The sequence below is a fragment of the Loxodonta africana genome, chromosome 3, assembly GCF_030014295.1.
Source record: "Loxodonta africana isolate mLoxAfr1 chromosome 3, mLoxAfr1.hap2, whole genome shotgun sequence".
Taxonomy (NCBI): Eukaryota; Metazoa; Chordata; class Mammalia; order Proboscidea; family Elephantidae; genus Loxodonta; species Loxodonta africana.
In genome coordinates, this window is record NC_087344.1 from 187782384 (window position 1) to 187805867 (window position 23484).

Here is a 23484-nt window from a genome sequence, read left to right on the forward strand (position 1 = left end):
CGGGGTGCGCGGAGCAGACCCGGCTGCCGAGGCTCCTCGGCGCGCGGCCCCGCACCTGCTGCCCTAGTCCGGCCCCGGGCGCCGCTGCCATGCGGCTGGCGCTGCTCTGGGCACTGGGGCTCCTGGGTGCAGGCAGCCCTTTGCCCTCCCGGCCGCTCCCAAATACAGGTGAGTCCCGGCCAGAATTGGGCAGAGAGCAGACTGGGAGGGGGCGCTGGGACGTCGAGAGGCATTGGGTATGGGGGTCGGCTGGAGACCCTGGGAGAGCTCGACCAGAACGCTGCCAGCGCTGGTCCGCTGTCCGGTCCGAAGGATGGGCAACTTGGCAATGAAGGGGAGAAAAGGGGATGCCAGCGCCCCCCGCTCGGTCGGTTATCTGCGTGGACGCCGCGGACACTTTCAGGCTCCGGTACAAGGCACCAAACGGCCTGGCCCAGCGCTTGTCACGATCGCGGGAGATGCTCCCTAGAACTGACGTTATTTGCTCCTCTGGGGCCTAGCTGACCGTTCCATCCCGTGCCAGGGCCCCGAGGGAGCTCAGCTCCTAGGGTTTGGCGAAGAGAATTCTTCCTGGACCCTCATCCCAGGCCTGGGCAGCCAGGCACCCATCTCCCTGAGACTTGCCACCAGAAGCCTGTCTGAGCGGGAGGGGGCCCTGAAGGAGCCAGGAGAGGGGAGAATTGGCCAGGAAAGAGGCTGGGACACCAGCTCCTCCTTGGAACTTTCACTTCCCGCTGCTGTCTTGGACTGGGGGCCGACAGGGCAGGCGGGGGTGGAGTGTCCGGAGGAGAGAGGGCCATTGTGGTGGGGGGGGGGGATGCCGGGAGGAAACAGAGGCAGTGGGGAGCGGGCGTGCCTGACTGGGCATGAGGGGTGTTTAGGGAGGTGGGAGTATTTGCACTGCTCACCCAGAGATGGGCGTTCCCGGCATCTCTGTTGTGAGGGAAGGGGAGGGTGAGTGGGCACCCAGCCACAAGGCTCGCCCAGTCCTGAGAGAAGGCGTTCCTGGGGGGGATTGAGAGGGAATGGGAACAGGGGGAGGGTCCCGTGAGAATCGGGGATTGGCCTGAGGGGGACAGGGAGGGTTGACAGGCTCAGCTTCTTTCTCTGAGGACTGTGTGGATGGGTTGAAAGGGAGTAAGTTGGAGTGAAGCCCCTTCCCCCTCTCTACTCTCTAAGTTCCAGCACTTTGTGCAGGGGCCCTTCAGACAGAGATAGGATGTGTTGGGGGCTCGGGTGGGGGTCATAGGGGACCAGCCACCCCCAGCCCTGGTACTAATGCTCTCAGCACTCTCTTGGGGTGTTCTGGGAACACTGCAGGTGGCACCATGAAGCAGGAGAGGCCAGAGAGAGTCCTGAGTGGGCCCTTGGAGCCCCAGATCCTTCAGGACTACCTCATGCTCAGCCTAGCAGAGGTGGTTCAGGTGAGCCTCTCTAATAAAAACACAAACACACCCATCACCACCCCATTTCCCCCCTTTTCTCCCCCCCTCCCAATAACCTGGTGTCTCAAGGACAAACTCTGGCTGAGGAGCAAGGTGAGTGGACCCCATTGCAGCAGGTCCATTCCAGGTCTGGCTGGCTCTCCCACTGCACCCCAGCGCCTGGCTTCACTTATTTCCTCCTCCCCTTTGCATATACATCTGTCTGCCTCAGCCCCACCCAACCCATCCATCTCCACCAGGGAAATTCTCAGGCCAATCTTGTTTTCTTGGTCTCATGGTGTGGATTCTCTCAGTGGGGGGCCTTCTGGGAGAAGGTCAGGGCCTCATCACCACCCCCTCCCCCAATTCTAAAGCTGAGTCAGAGGAAGGGCTGGGGCCTGCGCTGGGTCCTCCACGATGCTTCCTCTCTGAGCAGGAAGTTGAGAAGGGGTGGCTCAGATACCTTCCTTGACCTCCCCACGCAACCCCTCAGAACAATGCCCCAGGCCAGGCAGGGCTTCCTGGTCCCTCCCTCAGGACCCCCACCTCCCCAGTGATCTAATCGTTGGTGCTCTCCTGAGAGCATGAGGTTTTCTGTTGAGAGGGTAGGAGTTGTGGGCAGGGCCAGGGAGGTGACATGCCCTCTGGTGCCCACAGACCAGTCTGCCTGAGGCCCTGCAGATCAAATTGGAGCTGGATGGTGAGAGTCATATTCTGGAGCTGCTACAGAATAGGTAATAATGATGGTGGTAACAACAACAACAACATGGCTAACAACTTGTGCAGCATTTACTATGTGCTAGATACTAAGTGCTTCAATTCATTTAATCCTCATAACAAATCTGTAAGGTAGATACTACTGCTATTATTATCATTATTATACTATCATTATTGTTCTTATTTTATATATGAAGAAGCTAAAGCACAGAGAAGTTAAAAAACTTGCCCAAGGTCACACAGTTAATGTGTAAACCAGATTGGAGCCCAGATAGCCTGGCAGAGTCTGTGGACCAGTCACCACACTCTGCTGCCATGGGGAAAGTAGGAAGGCTGGGGAGTCACCACCTCCAGGCCTCCGAGCCTGTCGCTGCACCACCCTGGAAGGCAACTCTGACACTGTCCTTTCTTCTCTCCACAGGGAGCTGGTCCCAGGCCACCCAACCCTGGTGTGGTACCAGCCTGATGGCTCCAGAGTGGTCAGTGAGGGACATACCCTGGTGAGTCAGACTCCCTTGGGCCCTGTTCCTGGTCTGGAGGAAGGAGGGAAGGGGCAACTGGGGGCGCCATCCCTGGAGGATGTGGGAAGATACTGCATAGTTTCACCAACAGGCTGGACTCTTGGGTTTAAATCCTGGCCTGTCCTTCAAGCTGGCATTGATATTGTTTCTCTGCTGTAGGAAAACTGCTGCTACCAGGGAAGTGTGCAAGGCCATGAAGACTCCTGGGTCTCCATCTGCACCTGCTCAGGGCTCAGGTACAGTGAGTGGATTCCATGAAGGTGGAGAGTGAAGAGGCAGGAAGCACACAGCTGAAATGCTCTCCAACTTCCTGCATCTTTCCCTAGGGGCTTGGTGGTCCTGTCCCCAGAGAGAAGCTACACCCTGGAGCTGAGGCCTGGGGACCTTCAGGGTCCTCCCATTATCTCCCGGATCCAAGACCTCATCCTGCCAGGCCATACCTGTGCCCTGAGCTGGGGTGCATCTGTGCCCACTCGAGCTCCACCAGAGCACGCCTTGAGACAGCACCACATTCGCCGGGTAAGGATGAATGGCATGAGAGCTGGGTTTCTGGTGTATGGCAGGATGGCCTCAGGACTCTCAGAGCTATTTCTTAACAGTAACAACAGCCCCTGCTAATGGAAAAATTTCCATATGCCAGGCATTTCATGAATATTATTTCACTTACTCTTCCCAGCAACTCTAGGGTGTAGGTACTGTCAATAGCCTTGTTGCTGTCAAGTTGATTCCAACTCATAGAGACCCTACAGGACAGAGGAGAACTGCCCCATAGGGTTTCCAAGGAGTGGCTGGTGGATTCATACTGCTGACATTTTGGTTAGCGGCCAAGCTCTTAACCACTGCACCACCAGGGCTCTTTGGTACTATCAATAGCTCTATTTTAAAATGAGGAAACCAGCTCAGACAGGTTAAGTGACTTGCCCAAGGCCACACAGCTAATAAATGGTACATCCAGAATTCAAGACATAGGTATTTGACTCAATCTCCTCATCTGTCTTATGATACCATTTACACAGAGCTCTCATCTGGGTATGGTAGTACAGAGTTACTAACCACAAAGCTATAAAAATCCATTTTCCTAATTTATAAAATGGAGATAAAAAAACTACTTACCTTATAGAGTTTCTGTGAAGATTAAATCTATATTTGTGTGTGTATGTGCGCGTGTGTGTGTATAAATGCTTGTAACTGTTTCCGGCATACAGTTAGTATGGGATAAACCAGTTGCCATCAAGTCAGCTCTGACTTATGGTGACCCCACACGTGTCAGAGTAGAACTGTGTTCCGTAGGATTTCCCACAGCTGAGTTTTTGGAAGTAGATTGCCAGGCCTTTCTTCTGAGGTGCTTCTGGGTGGATTCTAACCTTTCAGTTAGCAACCAAGTGCATTAGCTATTTGTACCACCTAGGGACTCCAAGATAGTGTGGCTATTGTTATGTAAAATTTGGAGAAAACACTGAGTTTGGAGCTAGAAAAGTAGGTCTTTACTCCCAGCTTTATAACTTACTTATTGGCCCACCCTTGGGCAAGTCCCTTGGCCTCTCTGGCTCTCAGTGGTTACCTGTAAAATGGGACCTTCACCCCCGTCTGTTTGACCACCCAGGGTGGGAGTGGACACAGCTTGGTCAGCCCTACGCAGCTGCCGGCAGTGAGTGGCAGGGTATACCTATGCTCCTTCTTCTCCTTGTCCACAGCGGAGGCGGGATGTGGTGACAGAGACCAAAACTGTTGAATTGGTGATTGTAGCTGACCATTCAGAGGTGAGCCTGCTTGCCCCGGCACATCCTGGCCCACCTCCTGCCAGCCCTGCCGCCTTTCCTGGTGACCTCTCTTGGCCCACAGGTCCAGAGGTACCCAGACTTCCAGCACCTGCTGAACCGCACACTGGAAGTAGCCTTCCTCCTGGACTCAGTGAGTGCCGAGCTGGGCAGCCTCTCTGTGGCCCCCTGACCAAGGGAACCCCTCTCCTGAACCCCAGCTCTCTTTCAGTTCTTCCGGCCCCTGAATGTACGGGTGGCACTAGTGGGCCTGGAGGCCTGGACCCAGGTGGACCTGGTGGAGATAAGCTCGGACCCAAGCGTCACGCTAGACAACTTCCTCCGCTGGCGCCGGACAGAGCTGCTGCCCCGATTACCCCATGACAGTGCCCAGCTGGTGACGTAAGGCCCCCAGGCTCAGCCACCGGCGCCAGCTCTGCCCTGCCCTGACAATTTCATACTCCTTCAACTCTTTACCTAAGGCCCCAAAGCTCTGCCCCCTCGGCTTTGGGCCCTGACCTTTGATCTCTTGATCCCACAGGGCTACTTCATTCTCTGGGCCCATGGTGGGCATGGCCATTCAGAACTCCATCTGCTCTCCTGACTTCTCAGGAGGTGTGAACATGGTGAGGTATTTCCAGGTCTCCCACCCATTCCCACTTCAGTTCACTGAAGGCCCACTACGAAGTTACCCAGCCCCAAAGCTATGGGTTTAGGGGCAGGGGTACATGACACGGTCTCTCCTGTCAGGGAACCCCTCGCTTGTGGCTACTGCATCACCTGTGAGGTCTGTCCATTTTGGGGGGCTGGGGGGTGGTGGGAGCAGCTGAGGTCCAAAGCAGAGCGATCTCCCAGGTGCACACAGTGAGAGCTGGAGGCAGAGCTGGGCTGGAACCCAGGTTTCCTGCCACCCAGGCCTGGGCTCTCCTCCTACTTCAGAAGCAATTAAGGAGGCAGGCAGTGCCAGCTAAGTGCCCAAGAAGTCAGATGAGGTGAGAACAGGAGCAGTCAAGATGAGCTGGGCATCATGGTGGAGGCAGGCTGGGTCTGGACCTGGGGTGTCCCCTCCCCAATGACAGGACCACTCCATAAGCACTATGGGAGTCGCCTCCTCAATAGCCCACGAGTTGGGCCACAGTCTGGGCCTGGACCACGACCTGCCTGGAAGCAGCTGCCCCTGTCCAGGTCCAGCCCCAGCCAAGAAATGCATCATGGAGGCCTCCACTGAGTGAGTAACAGGGATGCAGGGAGGGAATGGGGCAGTGGGCAGGGAGAAATCCACACCTCAACCTTCCTTGCCACACTCCCCAGCTTCCTGCCAGGCTTGAACTTCAGCAACTGCAGCCGACAGGCCCTGGAGAAAGCGCTTCTGGATGGCCTGGGGAGTTGCCTCTTTGAGCGGCCGTCCAGTCTGTCCTCAACAGCCCCCTTCTGTGGAAATATGTTTGTGGAGCCGGGCGAGCAGTGTGACTGTGGCTTCCCAGATGTTAGTCCCCTCACCCAAAACCTTGCCCCACTCACTCCTATGCCCTCACCCTGGCTCATTAGCCCCTCTCCCAGCCTCCCAAGCCTGTGCCCTCTCTGCTTCCTGCAGGGGCCTCCTGAGCCTCTCGCAACCCCGTCTGCAGGGAAGCACATGGGTTGTGGGGCTCTAGCTCTCACTTGCTGGCTTCAGTCTTCTCTGGGAGGACAGGTTGGAGATCAGCTGCAGACCCAGCCTCGTCGTTGCCCTTGCCCACAGGACTGCACTGATCCCTGCTGCGATTACTTCACCTGCCAGCTGAGGCCAGGGGCACAGTGTGCATCCGACGGGCCCTGTTGTCAAAACTGCCAGGTAGGCACAGGCTAGGCTGGCCACCCAGAGCTCCCCTGCCAGGGGCAAGAGTGGGAGGGGTCATTCTGGCCTATAAGGCCTGCCTGGATTTGCTCAGCGCCCACACTGATGCTTGTCCAACCTCCACAGTTGCGCCCGGCTGGCTGGCAGTGCCGTCCTTCCAGAGGGGACTGTGACTTGCCCGAGTTCTGCCCAGGAGACAACTCCCAGTGCCCGCCTGACATCAGCCTGGGGGATGGCGAGCCCTGCGCTGGCGGGCAGGCTGTGTGCATGCAAGGGCGTTGTGCCTCCTATGCCCAGCAGTGTCAGGCACTCTGGGGACCCGGGGCCCAGCCTGCAGCACCCCTTTGCCTCCGTACTGCTAATACTCGGGGGGACGCCTTTGGGAACTGCGGGCGTAACCCCAATGGCTATGTGTCCTGTGCCCCTCAGTGAGTAAGGAATGCCGGCTCCTCCTCCGGGTTTGTGGGAGTCTTTGCCCCACCCCCACTGACCGTCTGTACCCTCTTCCCAGAGACGCCATCTGTGGGCAGCTCCAGTGCCAAGGGGGTAGGGCCCAGCCTCTGCTGGGCTCAGCCCGGGACCTAATCTGGGAGATGCTGGAAGCCAATGGAACTCAAATGAATTGCAGTTGGGTGCACCTGGACCTGGGCAATGATGTGATCCAGCCCCTTTTGACTCTGCCTGGCACAGCCTGTGGCCCGGGCCTGGTAAGCAGCCTGGTGGTGGGGAGGACATCTGGACTGAGGCAAGCAGTGCCCAGGCCTCACCAACCACCAGTGTAAAGAGCACAGGAATCTGAAGGGGGTTCTGTTTCTCATATCAGACTGAGCAAAATCCTGTCATGCCACTGAGCTGTGGTTTCCCCATCTGTAAAAGCAGGGGTGTGACTTCAGCCTGTTGGCCTCCAGTCCCAGTAAAGCTTTGTGAGAATGTGATCTTTGTTTTCTCCCCATTGAGCAGGTGTGCATTGACCATCGGTGCCAGCCTGTGGATCTCCTGGGGGCACAGGAGTGTCGAAGCAAATGCCATGGGCATGGGGTGAGCTGGCATGATGCGGAGGGGCAGGAATCCCCTAGGGAGAAAAAGGTCGATGGGCTTTGGAAAAGACATACCTGGGTTCTAATTCCTTGTTCTCCTACTTCCTAGCTGTGTGACCTAGGGTAGGTTATTAACCTCTCTGAGCTCAGTTTCCTTACCTGTCAAATGGGCGTAATAATAGTACCTGCTTCATGGGGTACATGAGATGAGTATGAAAGCTTCTAGTGCAGTACCCAGCCTATATAAGGTGCTCAGTAAATGTTACTTTGATCTCATTTTCTCCAGTGTGGCTAAGGGCTCCCTCTCTCCAGGACTCTGGCTCTCTTTCCCCTCCAGATGTAGGAATCGGAGATCTTGAAAAAGCTGGAGACAGAGAAACACAGCCCCAGTATGCAGAGCCCCTGATTGCTCTCCCTGTCCCTCCTAGGTCTGCGACAGCAATAAGCACTGTCACTGCGAGGAGGGATGGGCACCCCCTGACTGCATCACCTGGATCAGAGGTTAACGAGGCCTGGGTTAGAGGGCCAGGAACTGATGGGAGGACAAAGCGGCTCGTCCTTTACCTTCCCCCTTGACCCTCATTTTCTGAACACTTTGCCTCTGGTTCCCTGACTCTGTGTGGTCCCTGACTCCTTAACTTTCTCTGTCATTGACCTCACTCCCTGCCCGCTGCTCCTTCCAGGGTATAGAGTTCCTAACATTTCCCACATTCAAACCTGACCTCACCCCACAGAAACCAGCTCCCTGACCACAGGGCTGCTCCTCAGCCTCCTTTTGTTGCTGGTTCTGGTGCTGCTTGGGGCAAGCTACTGCCACCGTGCCCGCCTGCGCCAGCGACTCTGCCAGCTTAAGGGACCCACCTGCCAATACAGGTACCAGCATCACCTCCCTGCCACCAACTCCCTCCACTGGGGATGCTAGCCCTGCCCTCTCTGCAGCCCCCACCACCCAGTTCCCCTGGACCTTCAGCTTGCTGCTGCCACACTCCATGCACCTCCTTTCCCTACACATGACCCTGTATGCTTCATTTCACATGTCACACCCCTGTGGGGCAGCTGGGATGTCAGGAACCCCCATGCCAGTGGTGTTGGGGCAGTGGGGCCCTCCCTTAGCTGGTCAGCTTCCCCTCCTCACCACTGACTTGGCCTAAACCTCACATAAGCTCCTCTCCAAGGGTCTGGAAAGGGTAACCCCTCTGGAGGGTGGCATATGGGTGGAGAACAGGGTCTGAGCCTGGGCCCTCCCCCTCCTCGCCTTTCTCCATGCTCAGGGCAGCCCAGTCTGGTCCCCCGGCACACCCAGGACCCCCGCAGAGGGCCCTGCTGATGCCAGGCACCAAGGTGAGTCCTGGACGCCAGAGGAGAAGGGGCCCAGCTTGGCCTGGCATCCAGCTTGGGCCCTTGGGTGGGGGAGGCATTGAAGGGTCTAGACCCAAAGAAAGGCTAGCACTGCCCACAGGCCAGTCAGAGGAGGCAGGGCAGCCCAGCACCCCCTCCCTCCCCTTCCCTGGCTGCAGGAGGAGAAGCCCAGTCCAGCCTGCAGTGGGGGAGGGGTGGTCACCTAGAGGAGGGGCTGCTGAGCTCTTTGAGCTGGCCAAGCTGGTGGCTTTGAGAGGTGGGTCTATGTGTACTCCCAGCAGTGGCCCCTGGAGGGCACAAGGGGGGTGGTGCTCAGAATGGCCCTCAGTGCGCCAGGACCTGCCGAGGCCCAGGTTACCCTGTGTAGAAGGGCTGGTGAGTGCCCCTGCCCCCGAGCCCTCTGGACGTGATGACAGGAGTATGCCTGTGAAAGTGGCCTGCATGCCCACTACACCACTGTCACCCCCTCTGCACGTGACTGAATAACTGCATGCACAGACCTGGCTGCCCCTGGGGTCCTGGCTGCCCCTCCCTGAGCACTAACCCCTCTTTGCCCACGTGTGTCTCTCTGCTCCCTCTTTCCCCAACTCTGTGCCCGTCTGCTCCTCCTGCTCTCTCAGCAGACTAGTGCGCTCGGCTTCCCGGCTCCCCCTTCCAGGCCGCTGCCACCTGACCCTGTGCCCAAGAGACTGCAGGTAAATCGGGGCCAGGCCCACCCTGGCCGAGAGCAGGGGGGAGGCTTGATGTTTAACAGCCATTCTCATCCCCCGCTCCCTGCCAGTGGGGATTTTCATTAGGTGACCAGGGTGCCCCTCAGCCCTCAGATATGCTCAGCCCTAGAAGCAGCAAAGGGTGAGCCTCCTGCCTTGGTTTCTACCACCATCTGGTGGGCATTGGCGGGACTGCAGTCATCCAAGCACTCCATGGTGACCCGCCCCTTCCTCCCCTGAAGCATCTCCTGGGATGCACCCAAGCCCTTCGTGCATGCCCCCATTTTCTCCTGCCCCTTAACTGACTGGCTTTGCATGTTGACCTGAACCTCTCATGGGCACCTCTGCATGCCCACTGCCCATGGCTGCACCCTCATGGCCACTGCTCTCTCTGTTCAGGCCGGGCTGGCTGACCGACCCAACCCCCCCACGCGCCCTCTGCCCGCTGACCCTGTGGTGAGGCACCTGAAGGTAACAGTGGGGAGAGAGAAGGGCATGGACCCTCCCCCACCTAAGTCTGTGGTGGTGCTGGTAGCCTTGGCGGTGGTGGCTGTGGCGAAATGCCCCCTCTGCTCCCGAGGGTACATACCCCAGTGGCGCCTTTAATGGTGACAGGTTTGTTTGGAGACAAGGGTGACCTTTGGGTGCCACTCCTAAGCTGGTGTTCTCCAGCGCCAGTGCGTCGAGGGTAGGCAACATGACACCCCCTCCCAAGCCTGTCTACCGCCTTCTCTCTCTCAGTCTCAGGGGCCTGCCAAGCCCCCACCCCCGAGGAAGCCATTGCCTTCCAACCCCCAGGGCCGGCGCCCATTGGATAACCTGGCTAGCCCAGGAACTGGAATTCCCCCCCAGGTGATACCTTCCAGGTAGGCAAGGAGGGGCGCTGAGGACGGGTGGTCCGCCGAGTGGTCTGGCGAAAGGAGACCTCTGACATCCTTTTTTCTGGCTTTCCCTACCCCAGGCCAGCGCCGCCGCCCCCAGCAGTGCCCTCGCTCTACCTCTGACCTCTCCTGAGGGTCTGCCGCCTCCGACCTGGACTTAGGAGGACTGCAAGAGGCGGACCCGCCCACTGGAGTCCCGGCGATGACTGAAGGAGATGACTGACGGAGCCGGAGCCCAGACAAAGCGGAGCAGGTGTCTTAAGACACCAGGCACCACCACGAGCTGTCGAACGACAACCTGCGGACCTGCCACGAGATTGCATTGGGGGCAGAGGAGGGGCTGGGGGCTGAACAGAGCTGAAGGAGGTGAGCACAGCCCGTCACTGCTCCGCTACAATAAACGTGAGATCTTGGAAGCGCGCCTCGGAGCCTATCTGTTCAGGGAAGACTGGGTCACCCCTGCTTGGGTTCCAGGCCTGGCCGCCAGGAGACGCTACTGCCTCAGATGAGGGCGGGAGGGGGTAGGGAGGAAGGAGTACCAGACTGGGTCCGCGTGTGTCCTGGGGATGCTTGCGGCTAGTTTCTAAACAAGTCAGGGATGGCTTTCAGCACCCTCCTATGCCACAGGAAGTTGTACGCCCCTTGCCACCCCCAGCCACCGAGCTCTCAACCCCCCACGCTGCACGGCCGCCGCGGGCGGCTACTGACAAACCAGCTAAGCCGTGGGACCTGTGGTCCCCACTCTCTGACCACTTACTGGGAGAGGTAGATCTGGCTAGAGTTCCCAGAGCCCGGAGCCGGGGCGGAACGGGGTGGCGGCTCCCACGGTCCCAAGGCCAATGCACCTGCCTCCTCCCGGTCCCCCGCCCCTACCTGAGGGCTCGAGAACAAAGGTGCTTTGAACAGGACGCAACCACCTCATTACTTCTGGGCTGCCCAGAACGTAGGTGTGGGGAGGAGGGAGAAAGGCGCAAACCCTAAGGTGGCATCAGGCGCGCCACCTAAGGCTTTACAGGGAAAGGCGGGTGTCCCAGGAAGCGCTTTGTCCCTTCCAGTCGCTCAATCCCAGTCTGACAGATGTGCAAAAAAAGGGGGGGGGAATACGCTGAGGTGGCTGGACAGACCTCATGGACCCTCGCCTGTGCCTCGCTTTCCCCAGTCTGGGGCAAAGGGAGAGCGTTCTTATTTAAAATCTTCCAAGCTTATAATAAGGTGTTCTACCCTGTACTAGTCCAGACACGAAAGATATGACCTCCCTAAAAGAAAAACTCCTGGATAGTGGAATATGTCCTCCTCCCCCGCCCCCTTGCAGGGACGTCCGGCCTCAGTAGGAGCTCTGCTCAACTGGAGCGCGCTACGGCGCACAGAGAGTTAACATGGAGTTGGCTCCGAGTGGAGGGGCGGTGACGCGCCTCCATTGGTGGAAAGTTACTCGGGGGCGTAGCCTGTGATCCTCCGCACCCCACCCCCTCCCAGCAACCGCCCCCCCCGCCTCTACTTTGTACCTTTCTGGCTCTGACCGAGAAGCGGGCCGGGACGGGCCGGACCAGAGCAGACTGGACCCTGGGGGCGATGCGGCTGCTGCCCCTGCTGCGGACTGTCCTCTGGGCCGCGCTCCTCGGCTCCCCGCTGCGGGGGGGCTCTGGCCTCCGCCACGCCGTCTACTGGAACTCCAGTAACCCCAGGTAGCCGGGCCGAACCGGACGGACGCCGACCCGGGCCTGCGCGCTCCCGAGCCGGGCGCGCACTCGCCAGCCGCGCTTTGCGCGGCGCCGCCTGAGTCCGTCCGCGCGCCGGGGCTCCTTTGTTTGAGCCGGCGGGGGAGGGGGGAGGGGCGAGACGCGCCCCACGGCTCCCCCGCCCGCATATGTTGGGGGGCGGGCAGAGGACCCCAGCCCGAGGGCGAGCGGTCGGGTGTCTGAGCCAACAGCTGGGGGCCTGGGCCGGCACTCTGGGCCCCGCCCCCCTTGCTTCTCTCTTGGTGATCCCCAGCCTCCCGCCGGCGGAGGTGAAGCCAGAAGACTGGAGAGTGAGGAAAGGGATTTTACTCTTGTGAAAGGGCAAGGGTTCCTCTACTGCTCGCTTGGCCTCCCCTCTGGCGCTCTCTGTCTTCCGATCTCATTGGATATCTCTGCTTTCATCTCTGGCTTTATCGGTGCTTCCAATTCTAGCTAGTCTCGACCCAGCCCCTTCTAGTGAATCACCTTTGGGCAAGTCAATTGACCTCTCTAAACTCAGTTGTTTCATCTGTAAAATGGGCTAATAATACCTACTACCCGGACTACCCTGGAAAGTCAGTCAGGTGAGCTGAGTTCCTGTGTGTGGAAGAGGTGCAGGACTGTACAGATAAAAAAAATATAAACTATTATTTGTTTCTCTCTTCTGAGCTGCTTGCCTTTGAACCTCGATATTTTTTCCTATTTCCATCCTCCTCCCCAATTCTCCCTGCCTGTCTGCTTTCTCCATCTGTTTTCCTCTCTGATTTTCTGCTCGAGACAATCTGTGACTATGTTCACTTGTTCACTCACTAACATTCATTTAAGCATGTCCTTTGTGCCCGGCTCTGTACTAGTGTGCTAGGCATAGCGAGATGAGACCAGGACCTTGCCCTCTGGCAGCCCAGAGACACTGGGGAGGATACCCATAAAAACAGGTCCTTACAGTATTTTGTGATAAGAACTGTTGTTGTCTTCCAACTCTCGATTTCTCTCTCTCTGTTCCAGACCAGTGTCTCTGAATCACTTGGAGGATTTGTTAGAAATTCAGGTTCCTAGTCCCCAACCCTGACGTTCCTGGTTCATTCATTCAATCCACCAATATTTACTGAATGTTCTTCACATGCAGGGCACTGTTCCAGGCACTGGGGATGCAACAGAACAAAACATACAAAGGCCCTGCCCTTGCCCAGCCTGTGTTCCAGTAGGTCTGGGCTAGACCCAGGAGTTTGCATTTCTAATCAGAACCCCCTGATGGGGGTGATCCTCAGACCACCCATCATTGAGAAACAATTGGAGGTCTTTCAGAAGTCTACCTTTGCTGTGTAATGGTTTGAAGGGGTTTCATGCAGTATCTGATGCTGGGGGGACAACTTGTCCCAGCCCTTCACATGTGGACTACCTCCCCAAGGCACCTCCCAAGACAGGAGAAAGAGAACCATGAGAAAGCTAAAGACTGGATGCTGTGTGGAGGGGGCTTCCCTCCACCCCGGCCACCTCCTTGTCCTGCCAAAAAAGCAAAGGCACCCAGCACGCACTCTCTCATTCCTTTTTCACCACAGGCATTCTTTTTACCATTGGATCGAGATCTAAAGGGCAGTCTTTTGCTGCATCTTTATTAAGGGTACTGTTCCCAGTCTCTGGCTCCATCTCTGTATCCAAGTGCCTTGTGGGCCCATTCCGTACCCCTTGCCTCTCTGCCCCAGCTCCTTCACAGCATCCATCCACCTAATGCTGATCGAGCCCAGGCTCTGTGCCAGGCACTGAGGCTCCTGAGGTGGGTGGCAGCTCCAGCACAAAAGGTGATGTGTAGCAAATGGCCTCCCATTTAACAGTGGCTATGAGTGCTGCTGCCATCCCTGAACTTCTCTGAACCTCGCTTTGCTCCTATGTGAATTGGTCCCTTCATCCATTTCTTGTGCTCCCTTTGTCTCTCAAAAGTTGTCTCCTGGGGGAAATCAGGCCTCCCTGAACTGCTCCATCTCTAGTGGGTGGGGGAGAGGCTGGCAGGAACCTCTGGGAAGGGATATCTCTGGCCCTCATGCCCCGACTGTGCTGTGCCACAGCCCCTTTCAGCCCGTGCCTCCCTTATGCCCTCAGGCTGCTCAGAGGAGATGCTGTGGTGGAGCTGGGCCTCAACGATTACCTAGATATCTTCTGCCCACACTATGAAGGGCCAGGGCCCCCTGAGGGCCCAGAGACCTTTGCCCTGTACATGGTGGACCGGCCTGGCTATGAGGCCTGCCAGGCGGAGGGGGCAGGTGCCTTCAAGCGCTGGGAGTGCTCCCGCCCATTCGCTCCCTTTGGTCCCGTTCGATTCTCAGAGAAGATTCAGCGCTTCACGCCCTTCTCCCTTGGCTTTGAGTTTCTGCCTGGAGAGACTTACTACTACATCTGTGAGTGAGGAAGGGCACACTGGATGCTCCTTTTCCGGGGGGAGGGTGGGGAGCTGGAAGGAATATGGACCCTACCATTGCCAGTCAAGGCAGAAAGCCCGAGTGAGAAGGGGAAGGAGGGACTGGGCATGAAGGCCGGGGTGGGGGGTGGGGGGCCCGTGGTCCCAGGACTAAACGGGAAGACATCTAGAATGAGTGGAGAGAGGAAGAGAAAGTGAGAGGAGAAGGCAGGGGGCCTGGGGGAAATGGGAGGGCCATGAATGGGGCCTGGCACCTGGTTATGGCCCAAAAGTAAGGAAAAGGTTTCCAGGGAACTGGTGAGAAGAGAAGCTGGAAGGGTCTGAAACAGAGTCTGAGGCATGAAAAGGGGTGACTCCCTGTGCTAACCGCTTCCTCCTGATTTCCCACCACCCAGCGGTGCCAACTCCGGAGAGTTCTGGCCGGTGCTTGAGGCTGCAGGTGTCTGTCTGCTGCAAAGAGAGCAGTAAGTGGGGTAGGCGACAGGGAGCAACCCTCTGGCTAGTGTGGAGTCCTTGGGAAGGACGGAAGAAATAGGGAGAATCTGGGATCCTCAGACTCTGAGGGGTCCAGGTGGGGCTTCAAGCTGTGGCCTCCCCCAACCCCGTTTAGCCCTCTGGGAGCTTCTACTCTACCCCTGTCTATGCTGGGCCAAGATAAACGAGTCTCTAGGTCTCTAGGGGCAAGGCCCTTCTGGGCCTTAGCTGGGCTGGTTGTCCATAGTGATAATTTGGGAGAGACTTGGAATTTAGATGAGACAGTAGATTATGGGAAGGGAGTGGCTGGTTTGGGAGACCCTGGAGAATTTAATAGGAGGGAACAACTAATGGGAGGACAGGAGGGAGGCTACAGAAGTGGGGAGACTCATCAGTGCTACCCCTCGCCCTCACAGAGTCTGAGTCAGCCCATCCCGTTGGGAGCCCTGGAGAGAGTGGTACATCAGGGTGGCAAGGAGGGGGTGCCCCCAGCCCCCTCTGTCTCTTGCTGCTGCTGCTGCTCCCGATCCTGCGTCTCCTGCGAGTTCTCTGAGCCGAGTGGACCCTCCCTGTCACCCCCAGGAGCCAGAGCCCTCCCAGGACACCCTGGAGGAGGGGCCCCTGCCACCTGAGCTGGGAGTGCCAAGCCAGACAGACAAGATGGAGCTGCGATAGGGGAAATCAGAGGGTCTGAAGTGACCCTTGCAGTAGCTCACCACCTCATCACAAGCTAAAGATTAGCCAGGGGAGCTGCAGACAGCCCTGAGCACCCTGGAGCAAACAAACATAGGGTCCCTGTCAGCTGCTATGCTGGTCTTTTCCCATCCCCCAGGAAGACTGGGATTTGGCAGGATCGAATCCTTGAGCTGGCTGGGGGCCGAAGACCTGGGGACAGGTGGATTGCTGGACCAGGGCCAGGAAGAAGCCCAGGCCTGGTGTCTGTGTCCAATGCCCAATGGGCCTTTCCCTGGGGCAGCACCTTGCCCTCCCCAGTAGGTCACTCACTTGTCTTCTGTGAAGACGGATTTTACTATGAGGTTGAATTTCATGCCAATTTGTATTTTTATAAGTGTCTGGACCAAACCCTCAATAAAATGCCCCTCTTATTGCCCTCCCCATCCTGCTGCCCTCTGGCTCCTTCCCTGTCACCAGGACTCCCTGTGGCCTGTGCTCCCAGCTTGATTTGGCCTGACCTCCATGCCAGCTGTGCCTAGGCCATCCACGCTAGGCCTTGGTGGGCACCCCTCTGTGTGGGGTGGGTGCCAGCAGCAGCTGTGGAGCTTGGCACCTCCCACCTCCTCAGCCGGCTTCCTATGCTGAGGAGGGGGCAGATGCTCCCTATGGCCTGTCTGCATAGGGCAGCGCCCAAGCCCTGGCAGCAGGGTGTTGGGGCAAAAGCAAGGGGTAGTAAAAAGACCGTGCCTGGGTTTCAGAATGCCTGGGTCCCTGAGTGTTGGCCATCCCTCCCCCTCCCCAAGGGTACTCTGGGTGGTGTCTGGCCTAGAACTGGGAAGGTGGGGTCAGATCAAAGCCTTCCCCAGCGGCCTCTTTGTTCTTCGCTTTTATAAGGGAGGGCCCCTTTGCTCTCAGCCCTTCACAGTCTCCCCCACCTCTGGCAGGTGAGGCTGTGGTACCCCCAAGCCCAACTGGATCCCTCCTTTTGAACGGTGTCCTGGGGGGAGCCAGGGTAAGGGGTGCCCCTTCCCCCCGCAGCTGTGCTCTACCCGCCCTGGTGCCCCGCAGCCGCCCCTGGCACTGTGCCGGCCGCCTGGCACCGAGCCAGGGATCGATAGGTGGATGTTGTGCTGATTAGCTCGGCCCCGGCTGCGGCAGCGAGAGGCGACGTGTGAACACGGGGGCGGGAGTGGGGGTGGGGGGGAGCAGGCGAGGATGGGGGTTGAGTGGGAGAGGGGGAGGAGCTGGGAGCTGGGGTCGGGAGACTGACAAGACACTGATGCGGAAGATTGTGAGCCCCTCCCCCACCCCCTTTTATGCCTAGGTCAGACTCCGGTCCCTCTTGAAGGCGGTGGGGACCCTCTTCCCCCCACCACCAAGCACCGCACTTGGGCCTTCTTGGCTAATTTTAATTCCATTGCACTGGCTGAGGCCTGGGGTAGGGGGCAAAGCGCTGCGGGCGAGCAGACACAAGTCGACCCCTCCACCTATTCGAGGCCACTTTGAGGAAATGCCATATCTATAGGTGCCTGTGCCTGCATATTCATATGTCAGGTCCCTCCCTCCAAACGGAAACCTTTAGCGGGGGCGAGGGACAGGGGCGCCGAGGAGAGGCTAGAGTCTGCGCTGAAGTGAGAAGCTAAGAGCTCCGTCTTCCGGTCCTGGATTCGAGTTCGGTTCCTACCTCCATCCTGGAGGTTATCTAGATGTCGCCATGGAAACCGACTTTACTGCTGCCTCCGCCCCTCCCAATGAAACCTTAGGTGGGGCAGAACGGGGGCGACTGTTATCAACCGCTGCCTCGGATTGAGAACTGTAAGGGTCTCACCCTGCTCCCAAGGGCCCCCGACACCCCCTCTTCGCGGACCAAGACGGGCGCGCTCGCTCCCGAGTCTGGGGCCGGCCGGCGCGCGATCTGCCACCGATAACGCATGTGCGATAAAGACACTGGGCCCAGTCGGCTTTCCTCGCACTCAGACACACGCCCGCGCTCAGACGCGCACACTTGACACAGACACACGCCCTCGCCGGCCGCCCAGTTCCCTGCGGGTGCGAGGGCGGACACCTCAGCCGCCGCGCACATGCGCGAGGAGCCGGGCTGGGGGGGTCGCAAACGCAGGCCCTCCCGGCCGCAGCCGCTCGGACCAAGCCTATCTTCTCCCTACACTCACTTTCCTCACGGCCTGGGCCTTGCGCAGGTGGCTAATTCGGCCCGGGGCGCGTCTCCATGGAGAGCGAGGGCCGAGTCGGCTTATAGGACCCAGACCGGCTGAAGGCGCTGGGCGGTCTCCCGGGCACCGGGCCTTGTCCACGAGAAATCCTTGAGGCGCGTTCCGGGGCGCGGTTCCAGGAGAGGCTAGGCAGGCCTGCAAGTTTTGAAGCGTCACCTATCTCCCCTAAACTCAGCGGCGGTTGACAGTCAAGGGTGGGGCCCTCAATTTGTTGGGCCTGGCCCAGTCTCTCCAGAACAGATGCGAAAACTTCCCTCATCTTCGCCTCACCCCATCTCCCTGCCCTGACAGCCTGAGTCTCCGCGACTGGGATCCTGCTCCACGCTTTCCGGGGTTGCAAATCGTCCTCTTTCCGTTGAGGCTAAACCTTTAATTTTGGTCTTTTTTTTTTTTTTTTCTGTGACCTCCTCCTTCCGTTCTTCCCTTTCATTAATTCCTTCTTTCCTTCCTTCATTCCTTTCATTCATGCAGCAAATTGTGAGCTCCTAGCGCGCCTTTCTTTCAGTCTGCCACTCCAGCTGGGGTCGTCGGGGGATCCCCAGCGGTGACGCAGTTTAGCAGGGTGCATGCTGGCTTGCAAATAGCCAATAGAATCCTGGGGCCTGGGGCATGAGGTCATCAGCGGTGACGCCCATTGGCTCAGGCCTGGTCGGGAGGGGAGTCCCCATGGCAACCGACGGTGCGTCCGACTGTAACCTAGAGAGTGGTCCTTGCTTGAGCTGCTGTGACAGCTTCAGTGGGTGTTTGGGATGGAGGCGGGGAGGCTGGGGTGGGGTGAAGGTCAGTTTCCAGGGCCCTGTAGCCCTAGCCCAATCCCGCTCTTAGCTTTCTTGAAATCCTTTTTCTTACTCAAAGTAGTGGTCAATGCCACTTAATCCAGGTATTGGGGAAAGGGTGTTGGAGACAGCATTGGGGTCTTGGATGAGGAACGGCTGCCACCGGGAATGTCAGTTCTGAAATCCTCGTGTTCATCTGCATATCGTCTGCATCTCATTTGCATTCTCTTCATTTAAGGTCAAATTGGCCAGACATCACATTCCCAGCATTGTCACTGTCTGTATCTTTAATTCATCCCTTATTGACTCACTAATCTATCCCCCCAGTTGCCCAGCTCCATAGCCCACCCTTCTCCCCAACCCTCTCTACAGCCTCCAGTGTCTCCTGGGGAGGGGAGGGGCAAAGCCTGGCTAAAGGAGAAAGGATAAGGAGTTGGCCTCTCCCTCAGGAGGTTTGGTGACAGATGGGCAGGGCTGGTCTGTACTGCCTGGAGACTAAACTGGCAAAGCAAATGGTGGGGGGAGGTGCCCCAGCTGGGCTGAGGGTCTCCAGGGCCAAATCACCCACACACCCTGCAGGGTCCTGGAACTAGGGATGCTTGGTTCCAGCAAGGGGGCAGGCCTGCCCACCTGTCTGGTGCCAGGGCAGCTTCCTTCCTCCAATTAAACACTAATGAGGCGTCATTAACCCTTACCTTGCCTGCCAGCCCTCAGGTGGAACTCAAATTCATGATTCCAGACTGAGGGAAGAGGGAGAAAGAAGGGCCTTTAAGGAACCTGAGAAGCAGTAAGGTCAGGGGACCAAAAGGCAAGAAGACATGGCCAGAGGCATGGGTAGCATGCACTGGTTATCTTGTGTGCTTCTGAGGGATTCTGGAAATAGGTGCCCCACTGTCAGAATGTGTTTATTCTCTTGTTCATTTATTCAATGATCATTTATTAAGCACCTTACTGACTGACTAAATACCAGGCTGCATGTTCGATGCTGGGGATACACATTTACGTAAGACAAGAACTTTTACCTCAAGAAATTTTCAGAATACTGGAAGAGACAGACTGGTCAACAAGTAATTACAATGCCAAATGAGAGTGCTGTTATACAGCTACAGACAAAGTTCTATGAGAACAGTGGGAAAATGGGCTGTCAGAGAAGGCTTGGGTTCTGAAGGACAAAGTTCACAGCAGAGGGGGAACGTGAGAGCTATTATTTGTGCATGTGACACAGTATGGGCCCATGTTTAGCTGTGTTTTCGGGACTGCTGGTGTCTACCCTCCCAGAGCTATATGTTTTGGATCTGTGTTTGTATGTGTGTTGTCTAGATCTCTCTGTGTCTGGAATCCCTTCTCCTGAACACACATTGTGGTTTTATTACAGATCAATGTTTGCTGTGAAGCTCTTGCGCAGATTGGCCTGAACCTGCCCAGCCCAGGGGAGGTGAAGTAGGGAACTCATGTTGGCTTCTTGGGAAGAGGTGGGAAGGCACCATCTTCACACCTGGGGCTCAGACCCATGGCTCTCCAAATGGCAGCAGACTGGCCAAGGCAGGCAAAAGGCTGGGCCCTAGACTATAGTAGGGTATGCCCAGGCATTAGCTCCTCTGGCCCTGAATCCCCAGAGGAGACATGGAGGTTCCAACCACCACTCCCCACCAATATCTCAGACCCCCTCCCCCAGCCTGTTCTTCTTCTGTCTGCTGAAGAGCAGGCCAGCTCAGACCTGTCTGCTGGCTCTCTCCCCTAGCAAGCAGATCCTTTCCAGGGGACACAAGAGGGCTGGGGAATGCTGGAGCCTACTGGGAAGCCGCCAGATACTCCACCCTGGCCCTCTGTGGCTCTCTCCAGCCTGGATTCTCCCCACCCACTCTGGGGTGCCACTTCTCTGTTTTTTGCCCAGATGCAGCCATCTTTGCCGGGGAAGCCCTCAACAAAGGGTAGAAGGCCGGAGCTCTGGCAGTGAGGAATGAGGGAGGGGGGTTATGATGCTACTCAGAGACCCCTACCCCAATTCCATCTGTCCCTTGCACCCACTTGCTAAAGAGCTAAATTTTGGTAGAGAGAAAAAGTCTGGATCTAGGGAGAGTTTCAGGAATTAAGGAAAACCTCTATGGTCTGAGGAGAAAGAAGGTCAAGGCCTCTCCTTCCATACTGTCAGGGATGGAGACCTTTTTTTTAGCTGTACCTTCCCCTCATTCCAGGAGCCCTGGTGGTGCAGTGGTTAAGAGTTTGGCTGCTAGCCAAAAGGTCAGCAGTTCAAATCCACCAGGCCCTCCTTGGAAACTGTATGGGGCGGGCAGTTCTAATCTGTCCTATAGGGTCACTATGAGTCAGAATCCACTCAACGGCAATTAGTTTGGGTTCCCCTCATTCCAGCTAATCTTTTCCTACCTCACCCATCCTCACTCCCCAAGCTCCAGGTTACCTTTCCCAGTATGATAGCATTATATACCAGTATTATAGTATTAAGGAAGTTTGGAAATGGGGGAGAACAAATGGAAAAGCGAGCCTGGAGCTGGTCCAGGTGGGGAGTCCTCAGTAGATAACCTATGAATAATAATGATGGTGAAAGTTCCATGAATTAAGCCTTCCTTGAGTCTCCAACCCAGTGCTAATGCTTCCCAGACTTGGATCTTAATCCTCACAGCAATCCACTCCTTGAGGTAGGGTATTATTATCCCCATTTTACAGATGAGGATGCAGTGTCAGGGAAGGCAAGTGGCAGAGCTGGAATTCGAACCCAAGCCCATGCTGTTAACTGATAAGCCATACTGCCTCCCTCTCAGCTTTTCTCAAATTACATTCAGGGGATACACACAGACCTCTAGAGTAACACCCCAGAGATGCCTCCCGCTCCACGCGTCTTAGCTTGCCGACTCATTAGAGGGATCAGGGCATGACTAGAATCAGAGGTGATCATACCCCAATGCCACCCACCAAACCCCACATCCTAATTTCCAGTCCTGGGCCACCCATCAGTGCACTGTGGTCCCTGCTGTCAGTGATGTGTGTAGTTTTGTGTCAACTGACGAATGTACCCTGGGAAGTCAGAAGACGTGTGTCAACCCCCTTGTTGGCACCTAGGCTTCCATGCTAGGACCACACCAACAGCCTGCCTGTGCTGGGCACATACGGGCCCTGTGCACGGTGCAGAACCTGTGAATATTTCATGCCTGGAGCTGGCGGCTGCCTCTCCCGCTCACACACGTGCCGGATCCTCCCTCTCCCTCTTGTTTATTTGTTTAATGAATTATTTATCCATGCCCCCCCTTCCTTCCTGGCCTCCCCCTCCCCCCAGGCCCTAGCCTCCATGATTTATTGAATGCAGCTGAGCTCTGTGGTTGCCACCCACTGTCCAGAGAGCCACTCTGGGCCACACAGCCTGAGTGCTCCCTGGATCCCAGACCTGCTCAGCTCCCTGCTTCCTTGGCCCCAAGGAATCATGGCCCCAGGGAGGTGAGGATGGGGAAGACAGAAGCACCATGCCAGAGAGCTCCCAGGGGCCTGAGCTCAGTGCCCCTGGAGTGAACATGGCAGCCATGTGGTGTTCTGGCAAGCATTAGGGTCAGAGAGAAAGGGAGACAAAGGCTGCAGCCTTGGGAGAGAGAGAAAGAGGACCAGGCCCATGGAAGGAACCCCAGCCCTGACAGAAGCCTTCACCCTATCGAGAGGAGATCAAGGCCAAAGCCTTAGACACCAGTGTTTCAAAATACAGGTTGTGACCTGTCTTAGTCATCTAGTGCTGCTGTAGCAGAAATACCACAAGTGGATGGCTTTAAGAAACAGAAGTTTATTCTTTCACTGTCTAGTAGGCTACAAGTCCAAATTCAGGGCATCAGCTCCAGGAGAAGCCTTTCTCTGTCAGCTCTGGAGGAAGGTCTTTGTCATCAACCTTCCCCTGGACTAGGAGCTTCTCAGTGCAGGACCCTCGGGTCCAAAGGAGTGTGATTCTCCTGGATCTTGCTTCTAGGTGGTATGAGGTTCCCCTGTCTCTCTGCTGGCTTCTTTCTTTTATATCTCAACAGATTGGCTCAAGACACAACCCAATCCCTAGATTGAGTCCTGCCTTATCAACATAACTGCTGCTAATCCCACCTTATTAACATCATAGAGATAGAATTGACAATATGTAGGAAAACCACATCAGATGACAAAATGGTGGCTAATCACACAATACTGGGAATCATGGCCTAGCCAAGTCTACAGATATTTGGGGGGACACCACTTAATCCATGACATAACCCATTACCAGAACCAGTTGCCGCTGAGTCGATTCCGACTCATGGCAACCCCAAGAGTGTCAGGGTGGGGAACAGTGCTCCACAGAGCTCCAGTGGTTGATTTTTCAGATGTAGATCATCAGGTCTTTCTTCAGAAGCACCTGTGGGAGAAGAGTGAAATCAAGAAATCAATTTCATGGGTCTCAAAGAGCTTTCTATGTTATTTTGTTTTAATTTTAAGAATAGAACCAAACATCAAAGTGAATCATCTATAGTAAGGGTAAACACTGTTTCATGAAACTTCTGTTTCAGTGATATATGTGAATGTGTGTGTTTATGCTGGGATGCAATGCAAAATGTACATCTTACTGTGGGTCTCAGTCAGGAACAGTGTGAGTCACAGTTACAGACGGGGTCTAGACCCCATCAGTGGAGTCCTTCCATGGCACAGATCACGTCCTAGGCATGTGGACAGTGGTCCAGGTCTTACCCACAGAGACCCAGTTCCTAGAGAGGCCCAGACCCCATGAATAGAGGCCTATAAACAGGCCTAGGCATTATAGCTGGAAGCACATGGCCTAGAGAGATACAGCTGCAGTTTGTGGATAGCACAAAGGAGCCAGCCAAGGGCCAGTAGATGCTGACATCAGCCCAAGCTCCCTCACCAAGATGGGGAAAGACATAGGGCCACCTCTCACTGAAGGAAGCAGCACCTTTGTTTTTACACAAAGACACCACTT

General features: G+C 56.6%; 2 protein-coding genes across 8 annotated transcripts; both read left to right on the forward strand.

The window, feature by feature from the left end:
- The first annotated feature begins 33 nt into the window (after nucleotides 1–33).
- Nucleotides 34–10659, forward strand: ADAM15 (ADAM metallopeptidase domain 15). Of its 6 annotated transcripts, none has more exons than XM_023554031.2 (23): nucleotides 34–168; nucleotides 1321–1424; nucleotides 2082–2158; nucleotides 2563–2641; nucleotides 2822–2898; nucleotides 2989–3181; nucleotides 4357–4422; nucleotides 4505–4573; nucleotides 4652–4821; nucleotides 4961–5045; nucleotides 5499–5647; nucleotides 5731–5905; nucleotides 6161–6253; nucleotides 6383–6684; nucleotides 6768–6963; nucleotides 7217–7294; nucleotides 7722–7794; nucleotides 8028–8166; nucleotides 8565–8634; nucleotides 9273–9347; nucleotides 9762–9833; nucleotides 10104–10228; nucleotides 10324–10659. In XM_023554031.2, exons 1-23 carry the CDS (start codon nucleotides 90–92, stop codon nucleotides 10364–10366), a joined length of 2589 nt encoding a protein of 862 aa, XP_023409799.1. In that variant the 5' UTR covers nucleotides 34–89; the 3' UTR covers nucleotides 10367–10659. The 6 variants fall into 6 exon arrangements, with proteins under 6 accessions (XP_023409799.1, XP_023409800.1, XP_023409802.1 ...); XM_023554032.2 differs by having other exon boundaries at nucleotides 9276–9347; XM_023554034.2 differs by lacking the exon at nucleotides 9762–9833.
- An 88-nt stretch (nucleotides 10660–10747) lies between these two features.
- On the forward strand, nucleotides 10748–15966 carry EFNA4 (ephrin A4). Of its 2 annotated transcripts, none has more exons than XM_003415115.4 (4): nucleotides 10748–11928; nucleotides 14059–14354; nucleotides 14770–14838; nucleotides 15265–15966. In XM_003415115.4, the coding sequence occupies exons 1-4, from the start codon at nucleotides 11816–11818 to the stop codon at nucleotides 15399–15401; spliced, it is 615 nt and encodes a 204-aa protein (XP_003415163.1). In that variant the 5' UTR covers nucleotides 10748–11815; the 3' UTR covers nucleotides 15402–15966. The 2 variants fall into 2 exon arrangements, with proteins under 2 accessions (XP_003415163.1, XP_010593102.1); XM_010594800.3 differs by having other exon boundaries at nucleotides 14770–14835; nucleotides 15408–15966.
- The last annotated feature ends 7518 nt before the right edge of the window (nucleotides 15967–23484 follow it).

What these genes read in the sequence shown, in the direction of transcription:
- ADAM15 (XM_023554031.2), top strand. Translation starts at nt 90, where the DNA reads ATGCGGCTGGCGCTGCTCTGGGCACTGGGGCTCCTGGGTGCAGGCAGC. An exon ending in CCTGTTGTCAAAACTGCCAG is followed by an intron (nt 6,254 to 6,382) that starts GTAGGCACAGGC and finishes CAACCTCCACAG; the next exon opens with TTGCGCCCGGCTGGCTGGCA. An exon ending in CAGCCTGTGGCCCGGGCCTG is followed by an intron (nt 6,964 to 7,216) that starts GTAAGCAGCCTG and finishes CCCATTGAGCAG; the next exon opens with GTGTGCATTGACCATCGGTG.
- EFNA4 (XM_003415115.4), top strand. Translation starts at nt 11,816, where the DNA reads ATGCGGCTGCTGCCCCTGCTGCGGACTGTCCTCTGGGCCGCGCTCCTC. An exon ending in TGGAACTCCAGTAACCCCAG is followed by an intron (nt 11,929 to 14,058) that starts GTAGCCGGGCCG and finishes TTATGCCCTCAG; the next exon opens with GCTGCTCAGAGGAGATGCTG. An exon ending in TGTCTGCTGCAAAGAGAGCA is followed by an intron (nt 14,839 to 15,264) that starts GTAAGTGGGGTA and finishes TCGCCCTCACAG; the next exon opens with AGTCTGAGTCAGCCCATCCC.